The sequence below is a fragment of the Zootoca vivipara genome, chromosome 2 (genome assembly GCF_965207765.1).
Source record: "Zootoca vivipara chromosome 2, rZooViv2.hap1.1, whole genome shotgun sequence".
Classification (NCBI taxonomy): domain Eukaryota; kingdom Metazoa; phylum Chordata; class Lepidosauria; order Squamata; family Lacertidae; genus Zootoca; species Zootoca vivipara.
The window spans coordinates 56,360,086-56,383,298 of record NC_142584.1 but is presented as its reverse complement, the minus strand read 5'-3'; the positions used below and the strand labels follow the sequence as shown (position 1 = coordinate 56,383,298).

Sequence of the window (23,213 nt, the reverse complement as noted above, 5' to 3'; positions counted from 1 at the left end):
CTCAGGCAAAGTTCGGAATTCCTGCAGCAATCCATTATGTGCTTGAGTATTACCAATTCCTTTTGTGCATGATCTAGAAGATTTGGAGTAGGGGAGACACTGCTGCCCATCACACTGTGTGGAGAGATAAACCCACCCACTGATTGGCATTAGACTTGCTCTTGTCTGTCACGAGGAAGACTTCAAACAGCTCCCTATCTTCATTGGCTTCAACTCTCCCAGTGCACCATGCAGCATCGCATGCAGCAGCTGTCCAAGTGGACCTGCATTGTGAGAAAGGAGTAGCCTGAGATCCAGTGAAGGGATCTTGTGCCAACTCTGTGGAAGCCCAATTCCCCCTTGATACTGCAGATCCATGCTGCTCAGGATGCCCACCTGGAGAGGTTTTTTTACTGAAGAATTTAGGAGGTGAACAGAAAGATAGGTCATGAAAGTTGCAACCACTGATCCATTGTTTATATTAGTGACCCTAATTCTATCTTCACAGCAAACCTGTGTATAGATAGTGATTGTCCCAGGGTCACCCCAGGAGCTTCATGACTGAGTGAGGATTTGAACCCAGGTCACACCTAACATTTCCCCTCCTGCAACACACTGGCTTCCATAATACTGAGATGGCAATATTGGTATGTCTTCCAAGGCTGTTGAAAGAAACATAGTAAGTTAACCACTGCCTTGTGGGACACCTTCAGGAGAAGAAAAGGCTAAGGAGTAAACCCTACACAAATCGGAAGTTGGGTCCCTAAGACGGTTGGATGGTGTCTTGTACACCTCCTTCTGGCACCTCCTGCAGCCAAGCTGGTGTCAAACTTATTGCTCTGCTTTCCTTTGGACCACATCAGTGAGGCCTAGAAGGGTGTCTGGGCAGCCCAGGATCTCCATGCACACTGTCCAGGTTTGTGCCCCAGGGAGGTTGCTTTGGTGCTGCTAATGCAGCAAAAACAAGACAGGAAACAGCAGTTGCAAGTTACTGGTCTCTGCAAGCACTGTGATTCTCCAATGGTTTGACTTCACCCCTGGAGGCACACTCCATTGTCTCTCAAGACAAACGGATGCCAACAACAACCCATAAAATAAGGAAGTAGAGGAATGGAAACAAAACAAGCACTGAGCATATCATGAAACAGTAGCATCCAGAAACCTAGAATGATTTTTTAAAAATTCTTTTTCTGCACACTGCTACTTCAGAACAAAACTTGAACACCTGCCGGATTCAATCAAACGTTAACATCTAATCAAATTTTGGATGCAGCACCTAAGGCCTACGTGTTTGCCAACTTTCAAAGTAGTTTTCGGGATGTGATTGGGGCAGAGCAGGGGTTGGAGAGAGCTTGAAACTGGCAGAATTTAAGTTAAGACGCAACTGCTAAAGTCCGCTTATTATGCAGAAAGAGAAGCTTTGCCAAAAGAAATTGCTCAAGGCCATATTCAAAGTCTTGCCACAACCCACAACTGGTGCTAAAGGTACAATTGCTGTTTTGGTGCTCCTGACTTTGAGGTTGCTAGAAAAGCATTCAATTAAAAGAACTCATAAAGTGATTTATTAAAAAATTGGGGAGATTAGATTTTTAAATTTAAAACACCCAGTTCACAATGTGTTGATGGTTACAAATTAAGCTCACAATGATTCTGTACAGCAGACACATGATCTGTGAAAGACATCATCAGCATCCGGCCAGATGCAGAGATGGAATCTGCCATAAGCCGCTATTAATATTGCTTGTTGCTCTTATACTAGGTATAAATCCTGGCTTTCATTCATCATGCACTACTCATTAATAAATCACCAGGCAGCAACTAATCTGATCTGTTATTCTTCACTTCTTCTAGCCATCAAGATTCCATGCAGGAGGGTAGCAGGGACTGTGAATAAACTTTCCATTCTGTCTTTCTGCTGCAACAATAAACTTTGCGAGGTCCCAAGTACATCAATCATTTCAGTTTAGGAGAAATGTATTTATTTAAAATAACTTTTCCAATGTTGAAAAAAGTGCTAACTTATAAAGGCACAGAGCACATGAGACATAGATCAATACCCATAAGGGGGACATCAGGATTTGCTTGCCAGGCCTGTACGAATGAAGGCAATAGAATTACTCCTGTGGCTTAAGTAAATGACAATATGAAAACACATACGGTAGGTTGAATCTGCATGTTATGCTTATTGGTTTACCATTTTGCTCCTCCCTCAGTGTGAACAGGAGCAACAAACCACAGTCACTTCCTTAGCACTGTATCCAACCTGGGGAAACATCGCTTGTTGAACCATAGCGATTTGTACAAGGCCGCGACTCAAATGCCCTCTAAATATTGTTGCTTCCTAAAAGCATATTGACACCCTTATACTATTGTTCCTAGCTTTAAACTCCAGGGTAGTTTTCAAATGTCTCCAGGGTACTTTTCAAACTAACTGGATCGTTAAAAGAACATGGTAAAAGGGGGCAGCTCTTTACACAAGGCCATGCATTTTCCAGTGGCAAAGTCTGAAAAGTTTCAGATTTACCAACTGATCCTGCTTCCTGTCTTTGTCTCCCACCTGAAGATACTGAGGTGATTCCTGTGCCCAGAGCACAGTGGAAGAGCAGTGGGTTGTATCTATCTGAGTAGACCCACTGAAATCAATGGACATGAGTAATTTAAATTAATTGTTTTCAATGGGTCTGGCTCTATGACATAGACACAGCTCCATATATTCAGATCTCAGGGAATCTTGGGTAGTGACTGAAAGGTCTAAACTATTTGGTAATAAAAGAGTTTCAGTTAAGCACTAGAGCAGGCATCCCCAAACTGCAGCCCTCCAGATGTTTTAGCCTACAACTCCCATGATCCCTAGCTAACAGGACCAGTGACCAGGGGAGATGGGAATCGTAGTCCAAAACATCTGGAGGGTCGAAGTTTGGGGATGCCTGCACTAGAGGCTATTCACATTGGGCTTTGTGGATTGGGAAAGGCAGGCTCTTGAAGGGACAGGCTCCCAGGAGGACAGACTGGGGCAAGATGCCCTTCAGGGAAAAGACAACACCATCAGGCAATTGCCTAACAAAGCAGCCTTTCTGGTATTCATCAACTGTTGGCTACTACAAAAGAGAGGTATGCTTGGTCAGAGTGAGACAAGCCCAAGTACAGGGCTGCAGCAACTTCTATAATTTGTGGAACCTTTGGCAATCACTTAAGCTTCTGTCATTTCAAAGGATCATCTTCCTGTCATATCCCCAAAGGTGAAACCCACAAATATGCTGGTGCAATTCCATATCTAAGCCATTTAACCTAGCTTTATGCCTTTAGGTGTTATTTAAACATGCCTCTATTTCAAACAAATGCATCAACCTGTTTTTTTAAGGCACTAAAAAAATTCCATTTTATTTTTCACAGCTCTTTGTTATTAGCAATGTGTTTTTTGTTTTGGAAAATCTCCTGATCCGACTGGAAACTCATAATATTTTGCAGGCACTAAGTGCTCTGCACAATATATCTTTCAGCAACGGTGTCTTAAAGAAATGCATGCCTGCACAATAAAATGCTACTGTCCATTCTGAAAATAGATATCCAGGCAGTTGTGTAGGAGGGCTTGTTTGCAGGATGAATCCAAAGGGTACTTCTCAAATGCTTTGTCAACATATTTTGAATTTAGCCAGTCTTCAAATGCCAAAATATGGTTTTGCAGTGGCAAAAAGCTCACGTACCAGGAAGCTCAGAAGTAGGAGAAATGGTCCCTGGCACTTGTCATTGGCTAGGGCATCCCATGTGTTTCAGGCCATGCTCCAGGGCTGTGCAGAGGCACCAGCCATCCATCCATTTCCTGAAAGGGAAAAGCCAATCCTTTTCCCAGGCAGGTGGGTGGGAGCAGGAGTTCCTGCCAGCTGCTTTCTAAGTTGCTGAATTGTTCATATTGGAAACATCTCACAAATCATGGAAAATGTCATTACGATGAAAGAAAATCCAAGACAATGCTAAGCGGCTCTCATTAGCGTAAGGAAATTTGAGGGAACACAACTAGTTCATCATCAGTTTACTCTGCCGCTGCCAAGGGAATATAGCACCTAATATAAATGCTGTGTGGTGACTAACAATTCCAATCTATCCAGCTATAATAAAGAGAACTATAGTCACGCCAGGAACTCTGATGTTGATTTTCCATATTTGTTTCCTTTACTTCAAGTTCAGCTCGCAGTGTGCTGTTAATTGTGTGTATAATTCAGTATCCTATTTCTTCTTCTTCTTCTTTTTTAAATCTTAGGGTGGTTTTGCAGCGGGGGAGGAAATGGGCCTGGAAAAGAGAACTGCTTGCTCTATTGCCCCTTGCAATAGCTTTAATGGGAGGTGAGGAGATGGAGGAGTTCTCTCTCTCTCTCTCTCTCTCTCTCTCTCACACACACACACACACACACACACACCTACCTCTCATACTCCTGGCCACAGAGGCACCAGCTTGCAAAGGCAGTTGGCAGAGGGAGCAATGTCATGTGCATGATGTCACACGTGTGATGTGCAAGAAGCTGGAGTTTCATATGCCCCACCCAATGGAGAAGCTCTCACATGGGTTCAGTCACCACTACCACCGACCATCACTTGCAGCCGGCTGTAGCACGATCCAGGAGAAGCTTTCCAGTTCTGCTGAATTTGTAACCTGAGTCTCAATGAGCCATAAAATAAGGATTGTGGCTGTGGTGTTTACAGATATGTCTAGCCACTGAGATCAGCACCCCTAAGCACAGTGACTGTGGGAGTGATCCCTTGTTTCGAGCGTGGGATGAATCAACTTCTACAGGAAACCACAGACTTTATTTCACAATCTTCCCTTAGGGGCCAAGCTAGATGTGACTTTGAATCCCTCTAAATGACACTGAGGGGAGATTTCATCCCAATCTAAATAGCAGATTCAGACCAGCTATTGTCATTCGAAACACAGCAGGGGTGGAAATGTGCACGGTTAAATGTACTGAGAGGTTTAACTAGTCTTGTCTAATTTGGACTCTGGAATCTTTAATGAAACTGAACAGAACTCACCATCTTTCCACACAAAACCCCACTCCTGGTTATCCCTTCATCTCAACAGTATAATTTAAGGCCGCAGGAAGCAATTTTGTTGCTGCTATTGTAAAACAAATATCCTTCCTGATCCAGTGCCAAACACCTAGAGATCTATCAGCACATCACTCATATCGCCCCACCCCTTGATCATATATAGCATCTTACAATATTGTTTAAAACCAACACAATCTCATGCCAGTTATTTATGTTCCCTTTTTATGTCCTGCCTTTCAACCAACAGTACTGGAAGTGACTTCATACTTATTTTCTCTCTAGGAATTTATTTTGTAAGCCATTTTCCTGTTCCCAATGGGACAAAGAGGAAAATGGGACAAAGAGGCTAGCGACTCTGTGGCGGCTAAACACCAAGTGCTCGTTGCTTCAGCCTTCTTCTTAGCCTTCTCGCATTTTCACACCGCCACCCCCACTTTGCTGTCTGACCTAAAACCTACACGCCACGCCTCCAGTCATTTATACAATGATATGATTGGTCATTTATAGCAACTACATAACAATGACTGTTGCTTGTCTCTGTGTGTGATATATGTGATATATTGTTTCTCAGTACAGTAGTACCTCGGGTTACAAACACTTCAGGTTACAGACTCCGCTAACCCCGAAGTAGTACCTCAGGTTAAGAACTTTACCTCAGGATGAGAACAGAAATTGCATGCCAGTGGCATGGCGGCAGCAAGAGGCCCCATTACCTAAAGTGGTACCTCAGGTTAAGAGCCGTTTCAGGTTAAGAACGGACCTCAGGAGTGAATTAAGTTCGTAACCAGAGGTACCACTGTAATAGCATGTGGGTGGTTTCACCTTTGCCTTTTGCATTGTCTGTTTGAAAGATCTCAGGAGTTGCACCTCTGTCATGCCTCTTTTTCCTACTGCTGACTATTTTACCCTGGGTGGCCTCCAAATACAAATGAATGCTCCCACTGTTACACATTTAACAACAAAGTGTTGAGAAGGCGCCTAATGAGATGCACGCACATGTCAATAGTGCATCTGCTAGAGAGGTTGCTGTGCGGTTTCCTTCGGCCGACCACCCAAACATCAGCCCATGGGTCAAATCAACTCCAAGCCCTCTTTGTAAACTAGGAAAACAATGTTCCACTTTTTCCACACACGGCTGAGAAAACGCACACTTTACAATCGAAGCCCCCTATGTATGGAATTTCCCTTGGAACAGGGCACTGTGCTAGTTTCTTTCCCTGTTTTTAAATTCATTTGCAGAACAGCAGTGAAAAGTTTAAGGGAGGAGATCATTGCAATAAAAAGAGTTTGTTTAATGCTGTTTTAAAGATGGTTGTTTCCAGATCGTTGTTTTTTTTTAACTAAGAAAGCTCATTGTTGGAAATGTTCCCTTTTGATAGCCCTTTCAACTAACCCATTCAGTAGCCTAGAGGTCCTACACATTGCCCCCACCGCACCCCTTGTCCTTACCTCTGGTAACAATATTCTGGTAACTGATGATCCACCATTGGAGTCTGATGTACTGGCTGAAAATGCCATATTATATACATTAGATATATCAGTGGGCACAAAATGTCACTGATAGGGATGGAGGAGAAATTTGCTTCAGTTTGCATTTAAAGGCAAACATACCTAATTCACACCTTTCCAAAACAATATGTGAACTGCAATACAGTCATCCTTCTTCAAAATTTGCACTTCTCTGAACTTCTTTTAATTTTTAACACTTTGAAATATGAATGTTTCCATTCAGGATTTAAACCATGCCAAATATTACGTTGCAGAGATGATAAGGCAGCACCCCAAGCAATCTCAATGACAAGCATCCAAATCAGGTATTAGGAACTTAATGACCAAGCTGGCTGGGGCTGATGGGAGTTGGAGTTCAACAACATCTGAAGAGCCTTTCCAGATCTAGGGTTGCTTTAAACAAGAATGGTGATAATATTTTAAAGAATTTTGCTTTGTTGACATTATTTATATCAGTACAATTTAAAAAAATCCCCAAATTAAATCTGCAATAATAATAATAATAATAATAATAATAATAATAATAATAATAATGTCTGGGTTTCCCCAGCCACTCTGGGTGGCTTCCAACAAAAGATTAAAAATAGTACATTAAAACATCAGTCATTTAAAAATTCCCTGAACAGGGCTGCCTTCAGATGTCTTCTAAATGTCAGATAGTTGTTTATTTCTTTGACATCTGATGGGAAGGCATTTCACAGAGTGAGTGCCACTACTGAGAAGGCCCTCTGCTCTCTGCAATGGAGAGGAATTGTGAAAGAAAATAGGGAGGAGTGGGTCAGCATTCATGGATTTTGCTAAATTTTACAGGGCAGCAGGACCCCTGGGCTAACTGAAAGAGGTACAAAACATCAGACAAGGTTATGAGAGAGTGGCATGGGTGTGTGTGGAGAGAAACATGGATAAAGCGAAGATGTCAGAGGATTATCAAGGCATCTCCTCTCTTGTTAGTTCCCTGCAGGCTTATTACCTGCATTAATAGACAGGTATTAGAATGTGTACAAGAAGCCAGTTCTGCAGAAGGGGAGGTTCAAGCATTGATGCATCTGGAATATGCCTTAAACATGATGTTGAGGTCTGAGCAGCCAGCCTCTCTACCTCTGGGGCAGCTGGTCCTGCTGACCCCTCTTCACCTGGTCCAGAGAGTCAGGCTTGGAGCTACTGCTCAGGGTAAAAGGTACGAATGGTTCTGTCTAGGTGTAGTTAGGAGTCAGTAGCGCAGACTCGCAAATGTCTCTGGATGAATCTAGTCTCTTGTTAGGAAAAAGTGGGTGGGTGGGTGGGTGAGATTGCTTCACTGAAGCCCACTTTTAGCAACAGTTGACATTTAGTGCTCCTCTTGAGAGGATAAAGGTTTCCAGCTATTTTTCTCTCTGATGGACTATAGTCAGAGGTGTCTGTGCCAAGAACAAAGTATTTCACAGGCATGGAGCCTGGGGTAGTGCTGAACTTGGCAAGGAATGATCCTCAATAAATCTCTGGAATCCTCTCATTGAGAGCACAATAGCAGAAGCTGTTTTGATCTGAGTGAATTAGATTTTTTCCCCTGTTGGTCAATGTTTTAAACAAATGGAGCCTCCTCCCGGTTTTCATCAGACGGCTTATAATGAATGTTGGTGGAGAGTCCATCACATAAAGAAAGGCGAAGGCTGAAGAAAGAGGAGAGGAGAGGAGGAGAAGGGCAGAGCTATGGCAAAGGCAGTGCAGGGCACTGGTGTGTTTGTGCCACAACAATCTCACCATGGTATGCTGCTGTGACTCAACCAGATGGAGGTCAAAAGGGGAGTGCAGCCCTGCTCTGTGATACCTTAACATATGATGAGGTGGTTCATTCTTAGGTGCCATCAGTCTTTACCATGTTTCTTTGCTCCCCTCTGCTAAGTAAACAATGTCGCGTGGGAGCACTCCACATGGCCAGATGATTTGCATAATTTGTTTACACTTGTTTTGGGTTTTTTTAAAATAAAAAACATGCAAAATTGCACAATTTGAAATTTTCACAACTGTGAATCTAGGTGGACTATTAGTATCACAGATAGCATTATCTATGTGGTGGTGCTGAAAGGGTGTGACTGCTACTCCACCGTGCAAATGATGTAACCACTCAGGTGAATGTCAGTAGATAGGATGGGTCACATGGGTCATGTCCACCCAATAATCATTTTCCAAAAAGGGAGAGGATCCACTCCCATGCTGCTGCAGATAGGAGTGAATGTGGCCCCTGTATTATCCTACCAAGTAAAGGTAAAGGTAAAGGGACCCCTGACCATTAGGTCCAGTCATGACCAACTCTGGGGAGCCGGCGTACAGCTTCCAGGTCATGTGGCCAGCATGACTAAGCCGCTTCTGGCGAACCAGAGCAGCACACGGAAATGTGCTTCCCGCTTGGAGCAGTACCTATTTATCTACTTGCACTTTGACGTGCTTTCGAACTGCTAGGTTGGCAGGAGTTGGGACCGAGCAACAGGAGCTCACCCCGTCGCAGGGATTCGAACCGCCGACCTTCAGATCAGCAAGCCCTAGGCTCTGTGGTTTAACCCACAGCGCCACCTGTGTCCCTTTATCCTACCAGGTAGTAAGGTGAATATCCTCACAGATCAGGGTACAGATGAGTGGTAAGATGTATAGTAAAAAGGCAACAGTTTTGACCCAGAGGGCTAGAGTGCATGAATTTAATGAGCCATGAATTTGATCATAAAAAATTCTACATGAACAAAAAGTGGAGATACTAACTACTGCTGATACCTCATAGAGTAAGGAAGCTCATAAGCATTGATACAAAATGGAAGTAAAAAACAGAAACAGAATTCGACCAGTGTGCTAAATGTGATGCTGATACAAAACTGCCACACCCCATAATAGATTTTGTTAATATAGGCAATGAGCCACAAACACAATAGTGCCACTCTGAATAGACCTGACAGGTTAGGCTGTAATCCTATACCTTGGAGTAAGTCCTATTGAACTTAGTGGAATTTGCTTCTAAGTAGACATGCATAGGATTGTCTTGTCAGTTTATTGCAGGTGAGTAAAAATGACTTTCAGATTTGTGACTCACTTGCTTAGAACCAAATAGGAGTTGATATTTCACAGTGATCATTTAAAGTTGCCTTCTCCTGAGCTGGCAGTACAATAGATGTTTAAGACTAGTTTTGAAATATGTGAATAATCCTTCCTTTTTCAAAAGTTCCTCTTTCATTTCCTTGTTTGCCTTTAGAACATCTGTGAACTTGGTTTTGCTGGGCTGGGCTTGATTTTTGTTTGTGAAGTCTGGCTGGACCTTGGTCTCCATTCACCCCTAATCCAGAACACAGAACACTGCAGACTTTAAGAATTCTCCTTTTGGAGAGCAGCCGTCTCTGTCAAACTATGCTGTTCTGGCATAGTTCTTCTGCTCTTAAATGTATATTTCTCCTGCGAGAATTTGGTCTGCTTGTTTTTCTTCGGAAGCACTCAGTTCTTATTTGAAGCCACTGAAGCATTTTCTTTCACGCCCATTGTTTATCGGAATCCCTCTAGCACTTAATAGCGCTATGCTTCAGTGCACCATTGCTTTTTGTTCCAAACCACAGTATTGCACATGCTATTCTCCCCATTCCCGGGGATATGAGGAAAAGAAGTAGCTCTAAGAGGTCAGAAGTATTCTCTTGAAGGAAATGCTTCGACTTCTCCTGCATAAACATTAGGTCTGTTTATACACTCGGGCTTCAGATGAGGTCATTTATATTTGAATATCCCCTGTGGAAGAAAAAACAACAGCCTGGCCTACTCTGTGACAATCCCTCCTCTCCTAGTTTATGGCAAGGGGCAGGGGTTTCCCCTCCCATTGAGTAGGGCCACAATTTAAAAGTCACCTTCACCACCCCAGAAATGGAAATTCTTGGAAGGCATCACCACTTGATCCTGTTGTTGATTTAAAAGAGGATCCTTTAAAAGAGGATTGGACAAATTTGTGGAGGATAAAGCTATCAATAACTATGCTCTGCTAAGTATCTGTTTGGCCACTGTGAGAATAGGATGCTGGACTAGATGGGCAATTGCCCTGGTCCAGCAGGCTGTTCTTATGCTTGTATGCTTGGACAAACCTGCATCTTGTATTTAAAAAGAGCATGGGAGTCCCTTGAATGGGATGTGTAATACTAAGTCAAAACTGTGCTGAAGCAAATTGTTTCACTTGGTATGGAAAAGGGCAAGATTCCCAGAGCTTAGCATGAGCAATGGCAAGGTCAATGGGAGGCATTGGTCAATGGAAGGCTTGACTATTTTCCCTTTCGTCTGATTCTTGTGCACACCAGAATGCTTTAAAATGGGGTGGAGGACCTGTGGCTCTTCAGATGTTGCTGGACTTTGACTCCCATCTGCCCCAGGAGCATAGTCAGTGGAGTCGAACAGCATCTCAAAGGCCAAAGGTTCTGTCAATAAATTCTACATAGGAAGGGGCATGTACCACCAAGAAATCCAGCAGCGCCATCATTAAATGTGGAAATCTAGAGATGGTATTACACCATGATGACTGATGAATTAGGCATGGAAGAGAATCAAACTTTTGCTGAAGCATTGACTGACTGGCTGGGTAATCTTGGATAAGCTGGTATTGATTAATAGTGCCCTACTTCCCAGGATTATTGCAAGGATTACTAATTGATAGTGCCCTGTTTTTCAGGGATGTTAAGAGTGTCCTACTTTACAGAGTTCTTGGAAGGACTACAAATGCACAAAAAGTCCTTTGAGCTAAGTGTTATTGGGAGAGGTAGGCATTTACTGGGCTACCTGGCAAATGAGCTCTTAATGGTGCCAGCTGGTAGCATTACCATATCATGTTCATGAATATGGCACCTATGCAATCAACAGAATAGTTTAATAATAATAATAATAATTTATTATTTATACCCCGCCCATCTGGCCGGGTTCCCCCAGCCACTCTTGATGCACTTGATAACAAAACACTGGGAACAAAATATTTGTTCTCCAACTATGTTTCATGTTCACAAAGCTCTTGATAATTGCTTAAAGCCTGGCTTTGCCAACCATGTGCTACTTTATTTTTATTCATTTTTTGGGGGGGAAACTTTCTTAATCACATTTTTGTAGTTGTTTTGAGTTACAAATAAATAATGAGTCCAAATAGTTACAAATAAATAAATAGATAGTGGGAGAAGGGTGTCTTTAAGCTATCACAAGAATATCTCCAAAAAATTAAACAAAGAATATTGTAAAATATTTATGCAACGCTTTCAATTTCTCTCCCCCTGCCCCGCCAATTCTACTGCCAGGCCTCTGTGCCATGCCATATATGAATCTGAATGCTTGAAGGTGCCCACATTTGAAAATGACTGCTTTGTATCAACACTTGCCATATCAAGGAAAGTTGCTTTTTGAACCTTCTCTCTAAGTGAGAAATGAGTGTGATTTTCACATGGAGATACTGTCAAACAAATAAGTTATCATGTGCAAACTGAGCTGGCAGTGTTCTACTTCCTCACTGCCAGGATAGTGTGAGGTAAATCTCTGAGGTAAATGGCTGAAACAAAGGCTTTACACAATGTGTAAAACCTGCAGAAAGACTTTGCAATATTTTGGGGTGGTACTCATGGGATTTCTTAAGCTATCCGAGGTAAAACTGTGTCCCTAAACAAAATATGGTGATGTCACTTGTAATATTACTGACACAGTCAATTTATATATTTAAAAGAAAACCCAAGTTTTATTACAAATGAATTGTTTATTTGAAGGTTTTGATGAGGGATTGCTCTATGACCACATTACAGAGAGGATGTATTGCCAGGCTCAAGAAGAAAAAAAGATATTAAAGTTAGAACCATATGTGTAAACAAAAGCTAATTGACAGCACTGATCAAACCATAGCTTATATCATGCAAATTCCCTAATATCATCAATGAGGCTTAAGAAAAGAAAGAAGCTAAGGCACAGAATTGCGTGGAACATTTTCAAAGCACAGGAGGGAAGAAAATAAAAACCACATGTCCTTGCTGAAGTACACAACTGTCATTGTTCAGAGAGTGCCTAGCAAAGTCTCTTAAGACTACAGGCCACAATTCAGAGAGCTTGTGTTAGAACGTGTGATAGCTTGTCCACACACAGGCAGCTTTTTATAAGTGTACGTTACATCGACACTCTCCCCTTTTTAAAGAAAATCTCCTGAATATCTGACAGGTTTTGTTCTCTATTGGGGTGGATGAATGAGAAAGCTTCCACAGCATGTAGGGAGCTAGTTCTGTAGCACCTGTATTGTGACCTAAATAGCCAGTTTTAATTGAGGGCACAAGCTGTACTTTTACATCCTTTAAAATGTCCACATTCAAATTTATGTCTAAGTCATGCCCAGGCTGTGTGCTCTGAAAAACAGTATTAAGATTTTACGTAATTGCTATGAAGCTTGTTGCCTTCATTTTCAAAATGTAGTTGAAAGCCCAAACCAACCCCATTAACTATGAGAGACCAAATCAAAATATCCTATCTGGAAGCTTGCAAGCCTCAAACCACAAAGTGTGGAAAAGTCACAAAGTTGGATTATTACTCTAAAGCAAGACTCTTTTACTCTGTTTTTTTAAAAAAAAAGAAAGAAAAAGAAAAGCACCAGGGTACAGAGACCACTCATGATCCTTATGTACCTACCCCTATACATATAGAAATGAATAATAAATGCTTCTGTGGCTATCTTCTAAAATATTTCACGACAAAACTCTGTTAAGTAGGAAAATACTAGTGTTAGCACCTTATAGAAAATGGACCATTCATCCCACTGACCCTCAAGAACACAAATTGGACAAATGAACTTCACCAATCTTGGTTTTAGCAGTGACTGTGTGCAAAAGTGCAGGATCAGTCTACGTATCTGCACTCAAAGCCATGTAGACAGACTGTAGAAATTTAAGCCAACCTGAGTCAAATTCAGGCTGCATTTCTGAATAAACTCCCTTTCCTAAAGCCAAAGCCTCAGATATTCAATACAGAATTCTGAGAATAAGCCAGTGTGTGTTCTTGACAGCACATGCAAACCTTAAACATTTTTATTAAATACTAACCAGAGAGGGATAGATTTTAGTGTGTCTTGCAATCATAGTCATTTTTAGCTCTTGCACAACTGGAGGCTGGGCCTAAATAATTTTGGAGTAGACACACATACCTGAGGCTCCCTGAATTCTCAGCTACCAATTGTAACAAAATTAGGCTTATCAAACAACGGTTTAAATATATATGGCTTTTATTTTCTCTCCTTCATTTCAGTTGAAAAAAACCCATAACCTTTGTGTAATACATGGTGGCACGTGTGTATGTGTGGGTGTTGTTGGTTTTTGTAGAAAACAAAGTCCTTCTCTTCAGCAACCCAATGGCAAAAGCTAGCTGAATCCTTGGTTGTGCTTTACATATACAGAATGGCTGTTGCTTTAGTGTTTCATTCTGGCTAACAATCTGGAATACACAGGAGCTGAAAAAGGAGAGAAGCAGACGCTGTCATAAGCACAACTGCATTAATCATCTATGGCTGCATCAAAAAGATAGTCAGAGATCTTCTCAAATTAAAATCAGTAAACCATTTACTACCACTATGTTATTCTGCTCCTCTCTAAAGCTGTTCACAGCTAAATGAAAACTGAATTGCTCGAAAGATGCTTTAGAATGTGCCTACAGTGTTTGTTTTGAACACTGACTGCAATCAGGCACTCATTCCCACATACTTAATTCCACTGGATTTGCTAAGCTTCATTAAACGAGGTTGGATGCCTATGGGAATAAACTAAAGAGCCACAGTGCTCTGGCATGCCACATGACAATTTGCAAGAATGGGGTGATATGATATTATGGTATGCTATCTCCTTGACAATGGTGTATAGTATTCCCTTGACTGGGTATGCACTGAGACCGCTAGCTGTCTACTGACCTATATATTATGTTTACATACACAGCATAATTTGTCGTGAATTTGGTGGCAACATCCTGAGATGACAGAATGAAGAGTACCACTTTAGATTGCAGGTGGGGGAAATTGCATTTATAAAATATGTCCCTCTGTTAAAACAACACCCGGCAAGCCCTCCCTTGTCACAGAGCAGGGAACAGACTGAGCCAGAACCTAGTTCTTATTTAAAAGGAGGTGTATTTTAAAATGTGGGGAAGTGTTCAAAAACATAATCTACCATCTGCAGGCTGAGATGGCATAGACCACTCTGTTGCCTCAGGATTTTAGCACCTCTGTTGCATGTCTAGACCAGGCAGGACAAGAGGAGGGGGACTGTTTGCCCACTATGCAAGGGAAAGGAAACCTGTCCCTCACATTGTCTAAGCAGCCAAGCAATGTTCCCTAGGGCTGGGAAGAAACCCTGACTGAAACCCTAGAGAGTGGCTGCTGTTCTGTGTGGGCAGCACTGACCTAGATGGTAAAAGTTAAAGGACCCCTAGACAGTTAAGTCCAGTCAAAGGCGACTATGGGGTTGTGGTGCTCATTTTGCTTCAGGCCGAGGCAGCCACCGTTTGTCCATAGACTGCTTTCCGGGTCATGTGGCCAGCATGACTAAACTGCTTCTGATGCAACAGGACACTGTGACAGAAAACAGAGCGCACAGAAACGCCATTTACCTTCCTGCCACAGTGGTATGTATCTATTTATCGACTTGCACTGGAGTGCTTTTTGAACTGCTAGGTTGGCAGGAGCTGGGACAGAGCAGCAGGAGCTCACCACCGTCAGGCGGATTCGAACCGCCGACCTTCCAATCAGCAAGTCCAAGAGGCTCAGTGGTTTAGACCACAGCGCCACCTGCACCCCTATTGACCTAGATGGACCAGTGGTCTGTCTCAGTGAAAGGAGCAGTGGGAGATAGGGAAATATGGCTGAGCATATCTCCCTACTTCCAACACATGTTTGTGTTTTGACTGGGGCATTTCACATTCCTTGTTATCTCTAACATCTTTTCATAGCTGATCGTTCAACCCAGCCTTTGCGAATTGCGCTGGAAGAGCCTACAAGAAACAAAGAGAAGGAAAGCTTCACTAAGAAATGAGGGGATGGCATTGCTTCCCAGAAGGGTACAACAGCAGGCAAATTCAGAGGGGGTCCAGAGTATACATGACCCCCACTAAGAGTGTGGCTAAAAATGCTTCTGTTGGCCAGCACCCACACAACACTCATAAGATATCAAGTGAAGATGCCTGGAATGTATGGAAGTCCCTGTGAGTGTATTAAACAGGCCCATGTTCTGAGAGAACACAAATGGTTCTCATGGGTGAGGCATGGGGTGCAACTACAAATCCTGGGAGCTGCCACACCACAGAGGAACCATTTAAGTTACGTGGCACGTAAATTTTGCTTACCTAATCGAACATTCCTGTGAGAAATCTGCAAGGGCGGAAAAAAGAGAGAAAATGTTTACATTTGTACAGATGAAATAAATCAATCATATTTATATAATTTTATAGCAAATTGATGTGCAATTGAAAACCCCAAACATAAACATTCCCTTAGTAAGTATGGGTTTTGCCCGTATTAGAGCAGAAGGCTGTTGTGTTGCGGGGGGTGAGGGCAGGAACCAGTGGGCTAATCCAAAGGGAGCTTGTGTCAGAACAGCATCTGTGTGCCCTGCAGTTCCCCCTGCACCACTTGAAAAGCTGCTGTAGGTCTAACTTCAGCCCTCGGCTGCTACCACTGTAAGCCTCTGTAAAGATGGAAAGAAAACTGGGAGGAGCAGCCTGTGCCTGGAGGAGGCCATTTGCACCACAGCCATTACTTCTGAGGCCATTAAAATATGGCTGAATAAGAGGCCAAATGAGTGATTGCGTGGCATCATTTAGGGAGCTGGTAATAAACATTTCACATCTGATCCATGGATACCAATTCCACTGGTTTTGTATAGTTCACTACATACTTAGGATTGTGATTTTAGGAGGGGGCTGAAGACAGGCAAATTTCACTGTAATCAGTGGGAGATCTTTCCAAGCAAGCACATTTTTGGATAGGCCTCCTGCTGCAAAGCTCTATGTGTGGTGACATAAAGACAGTGGGCAAAGTCCTTAACTCCCTGCCCTCTTCACAGCATGTGAATATAACTGATCTGAAAGATAGCAGCCCAAGACACATCTGTTTACCCTGGCCTTTGCAAGAGATTGATGTGTTCAAGGTCTGTTGTAATTACATTGCCCTCTGCTGTGTTGATTCTGAGAGCCTGAATATGATGATGATGATTACAAAATTAATGGTTAAAGGTTTAGTGGTTTTATTACAGTTTCGACTAGATATTTTACAAACTGCCCCAGGATCTTAATTGAAGAGAGCAGTTTAAAAGTGGAACAAGTAAATAAATTGTAATAATTTAATTTGAATGCAGGCTCCAGTGATATGATCTCTGTTGTCCATGTCCAAATACAGGGAAATTAGAAATGTCTCTATATGCTGCTTGAGCATTATGCTTACCTTGGATAATGCAGAGGCTTGCTTGAAGATTTCCATTGCAGGGTCTGCAGGCTCATCGCTTCTTTCGTTAGGCCTGGAAGCTAAAAGACACAAACAACATTCAAACAACATTCAAACACACTTGTGGATGTTTTCTGCTTCCATTAATTTAGAAGACCAATTTACAACGTTCGGTTGTAATGCTTTTATTTGGGGTTGGTTTTTTGTTTCTTGAGCTACCTTAAGCATCAAATGAAGAGGCAGGACACAAATTTATGGAACGAACTAAATGCAATGGCAACAACTCTATACCAGTGCTTTGAACTCTGCTATCAGTCTGTCCAAGCAACCAAACATTACTGCTCTGTGTGCAAACCCAGAAAATTCCACATACTATCCTAGATACCTCCTTAAGAGAAATGCTTTGTTGCCATATGCAGGAAAGGGAAAATACTACAGCTGGATTGTACATTGTATTTTTAGGAGTTGTCCGCTGCTCCTGTCATTGCCCTCCATCCACCAAAACTGGTAGATTCTTTCGGGAAACACAATTAAGAACATAGGTTGGGTGTGGGGAACCTTTAGGCTTCCAGATTTTGTAAAACTACAACTCCCATCAGCCCCAGCAAGCATGGGAAATGGCTAGGGATGATAGAAGTTGTAGTGTGGTGCTGATAACGCCAAGGTTGCAGGTTTGATTCCCATATGGGACAGCTGCATATTCCTGCATTGCAGGGCGTTGGACTAGATGATGCTCTCTTCCAACTGCAGTCTTCATCACTTCCATATTAAGTAAAGAGGCCTGGAGCTCAGATCAACACCACTGCCATCATTCTCACGGATGAGTAGGCAGGCAAACATCCTGTTTGTTGTCAAATGAGCCAAGGAGCCCTTTCAACTGGCTCACTAGGGGCAACCTGCTTGTAAGCTGACCCCCACCCACCCAAAAATATTGTGTGCCATTTTTATTGTTAAATTGTCAAAGGAAATTATGATTCACAGTCCTGCAAAATCACTTTCCCTTCTTCCCTCCCAATGTTTCCAATCACGTATTTTCCCAACGCTTCATGTGCGCCCTGTTGAAGTGAATGAGGGCTTTAGAGACTGAAAATATAATGTTTCTTGGGAAGATGAGAATTACCCACTTGTTTCCTGCTGCACAGGAAATGTGCATTTCACTGCTGCTCCACAGTAATAATAATGTGACCTTAACTCCTTAGGAAAGAGAAGGAAACCTGAGGGAGGGGGTGGAGATCTCTTTTATTCCTGAAGCTAACCTGACCTACCTGGTAGTTGTAAAATGGTATTCACAGCATAAATCACACCATTAGTGGCCATAATATCAGCTTCGGCCACAGGTTCCTTGTTGACATTTACGATGTGGTTTTTCTTAAGAGAAAAAAAAGAAGCAGAGATAAGTCATCAGAAACATATGCTAGGAGAAATAATTCTAGAGGAGAAAATATGCAGAAGGTTTTTCGTCAATCTTCTCCAAAAGACCCAGCAGCATATTGCACTGAAATCTGCTGCACCCAAGCAGTTGTTTTAGCTGTTTTAACAAACTAAATAATATGCCTTGAGCAAACTTTTGTGTTCAGAGGCCCGGGATTCCAATAAATAAGAATGTGGATGCAGACTATGTTAAACAAATGTAAGATTGCTTTTTGTGGTTCCTCCCTTGCAGGCAGCCACAGGCAGACTCCTATTTTCCTGCAGGCTGTCCCTTGCTCTGCCAGGCCAGCATAAGTCTTGAGGGGCACTAGGCTGTGCTTAATCCCCAAAACACTGCCCTGGATCAAGGAATGCATCTGCTGCATAAAGTATCACAATTACGGTATCAATAGAAGCTCAATGTGAAGCTGTTCATGCCATGATTGCTAACAGCACTGCATGTGTTTTTGACAAGTGAAAAGAAGGTTATTAAAATGAGATAATGTTATTATGTAACAGTACAAGTGTCTAGACAGTGTGTGTATTTTGTTGGTAGTTGCTAACCATGCACAACTGGACCTTCTCTTCCAGCCTCTCTCCCTCTGTGGATAGTGTCATTATGTAGCTTTGTCATAGATGGGACCGGACTTAGTCATGCCCAGGTTTGAAGCCTGAAGGTTCATGTTCTTGTTTAAGAGAGATGATAAGCATCATTGTCTAGTTTCCTCTAAACCTTCCATGACAACCCTGTACCTGTTCAGATTATATGTTAGGACAAACCTTGAACTATCTCCACTGCTCTGGTCACTCCCAGAAGTGAATGAATGGACAGGAGATAGAAGATTTGAAGAGATCACTCAGTTATTGTGAAATAAAGCCCACATTTCCTCCATGGTGCGGAGAGGAGGAAGAAAGAGTATGCAAAATTGAGGCTCACGTCTAACCTTCTTTTCCCCTCCCATAGTAGAATCCTAGGGAGGTACAGTTTTGTGTGAACATGGTTAACTGGTTAATATTAGGAGTATGTCCTTGTATTTATAACTATCCTACATGATTTCTTACAAAAATGCAGGGAAGGAAGCATAAGTACAGAAATGAGACATGCATCAATAAAACCATTGTCTGCTTTTCAGAAATTCAAGGTATTTGTAGATAAACAACTCAGCAATTTCACAACGAAAAGGGGGGGGAATTGAACTTACAGTGCTGACTTCCAGTTTATCACCCTGCAAAGTCTTCATTCTTACAACGGCACCAACTGCTCCACTAACCAATATTTCATCCCCGATGTGGTACTTCAGAATACTGGCAAGTTCTTTAGCATTACCTGGGGGTGAAAGAGACCCAAGATATGTGTTATAGCTCATTTTACTTGTCTTGTGGTATTTAGGAAAGAAAATAAAGTATCACCTAGTAAGGTAAAGAGACAAAGGACAGTATCAGAGGAGTATTCTGCCTTCCACTAACAGTATGCAGCTGTTCCATGAAGTCAGACTGCAACCATATATCTCTAGAGTGCCCATATTCAGATTCTCATGTATGCTGGCAAGCATTCCATCCATCAAAGAAACTCTTAAGTACTGAGCAGCTGAAGTGTTTTGTGCAGCAGGAGGAAGGATGCAGTATAAACAGCTATACAGAGGTGCCTCGACTTACGAATTTAATCCATTCTGAAGGCACCTTCGTAGGTCAAAAAATTTGTAAGCCGAAAAGCGCCATTGGAAACGCGATTTCCCATAGGAATGCATTGGAAACAGAAAAATTCGTAAGTCGAAGCAAACCAATCTAAAAATTCGTAAGTCGAAAAAACCCTATCTAAAACCGCCGCGGTTTCCGTTCGGATGTCGATAAATTTGTAGGCGTGCGGCCATTTGCCCCATTCATAAATCAAAAAAAATGGTTGTCGAGTCGTTCGTAAGTCGAGATACCACTGTACTATATTGCATAGAATGTACTGAAGTTATTTGACTTAGCTCTTCAAATGCATGAATGTGTGATCCGAGTAATCTGCATTTTTTTTGGGGGGGACACACAGGACTTTTTAAAAATACTTCGAACCTCTATCGTTTAACAGCAGCTATGATTCCCGTAGTGCTCTGGGGTTTTTTAAAAATAGTAAAACTGCTCATTTGACATCACATCATTTCCTTGCAATATTTTTCTGCTATGCTGCTGCAGCTGGTGCCTTCATTGCTTATGATGCCTTTGTCTCTATCTGTTTCTTCCATAAGCAGAAGAGGATGCCAACATATACTGGCAATGAATCATAGCAGCTTATAAATCTGATATCTGGCAAGTGTTTCCAAAAGTGGCAGAAGTCGTACTGGAAAAGAAAACCCCGATGCTGTTTTTGGAAACAGGTGAAACTGAACCAAAATGTTTGAAGCTGTTTTGATAAACCCTTACGCATTACTGATCTTTTCCTCTGTGCCTTTACCAACAAAGGGACATTTGTAAAACAGAAAATATCACGATCCCCAAAACACCCATCTAAATTTGCTCTCTATCACAACATTGATAAATCCATTCAAGAAAGGTTCAAGGCCTCACTGTGAAAAACAGATTTCTTGTTTCAGTTGGTCTTCAGTGAACTTGGAATCACAGCTTGGATGAGATAAATATGTACACTTTTGACTCCTACAGTCTCTGGCAAAGTTTTAGGCTAGAAAGTAATAAGCAGTTCCTCATTTAAAAGACAGCACTGGGATTTCAAAGGAAGCATTGCAATTATATTGCTGAAAATTCACTTTCATCTCTCATGCATCTATGGACTGTTTTGGCATTGAATTCAGTACTTTTCTATATGCACTTTGCAAAACATGTGCAAAGGCATAACACTGGAGGTAATGAATTTCAGGATTTTGTGTGTGAATCTTAACTCTGGACAGATCGTCGAAATTTTCTCAGCTCCAGAGTGAAACCGAAATTTCCGAGATGCAGAAATGATATGCAGCCAGACATTATACCATCTATATAATATATACTGCCATCATAGAATCATAGAGTTGGAAGGGACAACAAGAGTCATATACAACCTACTTCTATATTTGCTCCAAACAATTCAGTAGCAGGGGATTGGACAACAGTAGGTTGTATATTGTCCCAAATCCAGCTGCAGCTACGAGTAACACATCCAAGAGATAAAGCTGATCAAACAAGAAATCACAGCTCTTCTTCCCTTTTTCCTCTTACACAAGTCTGCTCTTTGCTATATATTCCCATCAATGGTGATTCATTGCTTTCAGAGGAGTAAGCTAAATATTTTGCTTACAAAGCCTCAGAACATTTTGACTGTTCACATCTGGGATGTTTCAGTTCCACAGCTACTTACGGTAGCTACAAATCAGTTACGAACTATTTGTGCATTAAGCAATCGAGCAAATGTGCAGACTGCTGTTCTGCGAACTTAAAAGGATAACTAGCTCCCATCAGCAGATGTTGCATTATGATGTCACAAATGGGATGGGCATGAACCGAGAAAAGCCATTGCACTAGAACAGCTCATATTCTTTTCTAAGCCACAACTATTTTTTCAGTTCAGGGAAGAGAATGTTTCAATATTTACATGAAAGATAATTGAACAAGTTCACATACCCTTTCCATATAGGGCTTCCAAGCTGAAGCTTTTTTCTTCCACTGGGCCTGGGGCCTATGAAAATATCATCCCTGTCCTTACCAGCCCGCTAACATTCATCAACATTTATTGATGGCCACCTGTGATTTCCATCTTCCCTGCTATGATCCTTGGCAACTCTTTTAGACAGGCACATGACATTTTTCTTACTTGGGTCCTTCAGTAGCCCAGGCATGGTTTCCCTCTCTCTCTTGAGGAACATATTAGAAGTAGTTTTTTAGATGTTGTTTGTTAACCTCTTTTGCGAGCCACTGTTAACAGAGGGTGTAGCATATAAATACCCATGCACCGCAGCCCACACCACTACTACTGCTTGTCCATCTTATCAACCCTGACATCTTGACTGATACTCTTCTTTCTTTGCCTTTTTTTCTACTCCTTCATTACACCTGCCAATATTCCATAAAAGTTCTAGGAAATTTCAAGGACTGAGGCATAAGGGATTTCTGGACTGTCTATGTCTTTTCCCCACAGACAGACAACTGCACACATGGCAGAGAGACTGGCAGAGAGACTATCACTGCCTCTCTCTTACCGACTCGCTCTTTCACACATACATAATCATACACATAGAGGGAAAAGAGACTAGCTCTGTCTCTTTCTCTCACAGACAACTAAACTTGCAATCACACATGCTAGCATATAGAAAAACAGGACATCCCCCCTTCCTCGTAACAGCAGTCTGATGAGTAGGGGAGGGAAATTCAGCACAGTGGGTGGCAACTCTGCAAAAAAAAAATCTTTTCATTGTGATAAATTGTTGGGATCTGGTGCACCCACCTACCCACCCACCCACAAAGTTTGAAGGGCCTGAACTGTCTCACCATGGGTGTAGATCAGGCATCCCCAAACTGTGGCCCTCCAGATGTTTTGGCCTACAACTCCTATGATCCCTAGCTAACAGGACCAGTGGTCGGGGAAGATGGGGATTGTAGTCCAAAACATCTGGAGGGCTGAAGTTTAGGGATGCCTGGTGTAGATAATAAGTCAATGTCACCTCATGGACAAATCATTCCTTGTGACATCAGTGAAAACCAGAGCCACCGCTTTTGCAACCTATTGTCTCCATCCCATGGATGAGCAAACAAAAGAGAAGCTGGAATATGAGCCTGGAATAGCACAGAATGCTGGAAAGCTCACTTATCCAAGGAACTCAGTGTAAGTCATCTCAATATCTCACACATCAGCCAAGCAGATCTATGGACGTTT

The 23,213-nt window shown here is 42.1% G+C and overlaps 1 protein-coding gene across 1 annotated transcript in view; it reads right to left on the bottom strand.

Moving 5' to 3' along the window:
* Nucleotides 1-12,236: 12,236 nt before the first annotated feature.
* Nucleotides 12,237-23,213, bottom strand: part of TGFBI (transforming growth factor beta induced) — a 43,064-nt gene continuing 32,087 nt past the window's right edge. The window contains exons 13-17 of the mRNA XM_088661932.1: nucleotides 19,573-19,697; nucleotides 18,226-18,328; nucleotides 16,961-17,040; nucleotides 15,865-15,889; nucleotides 12,237-13,984 (exon numbers count right to left, since the gene is read on the bottom strand). Of these exons, the coding sequence (XP_088518058.1) occupies nucleotides 13,944-13,984; nucleotides 15,865-15,889; nucleotides 16,961-17,040; nucleotides 18,226-18,328; nucleotides 19,573-19,697 (374 nt within the window). The 3' untranslated portion in view covers nucleotides 12,237-13,943. The remainder of the gene's footprint in view (nucleotides 13,985-15,864; nucleotides 15,890-16,960; nucleotides 17,041-18,225; nucleotides 18,329-19,572; nucleotides 19,698-23,213) is intronic.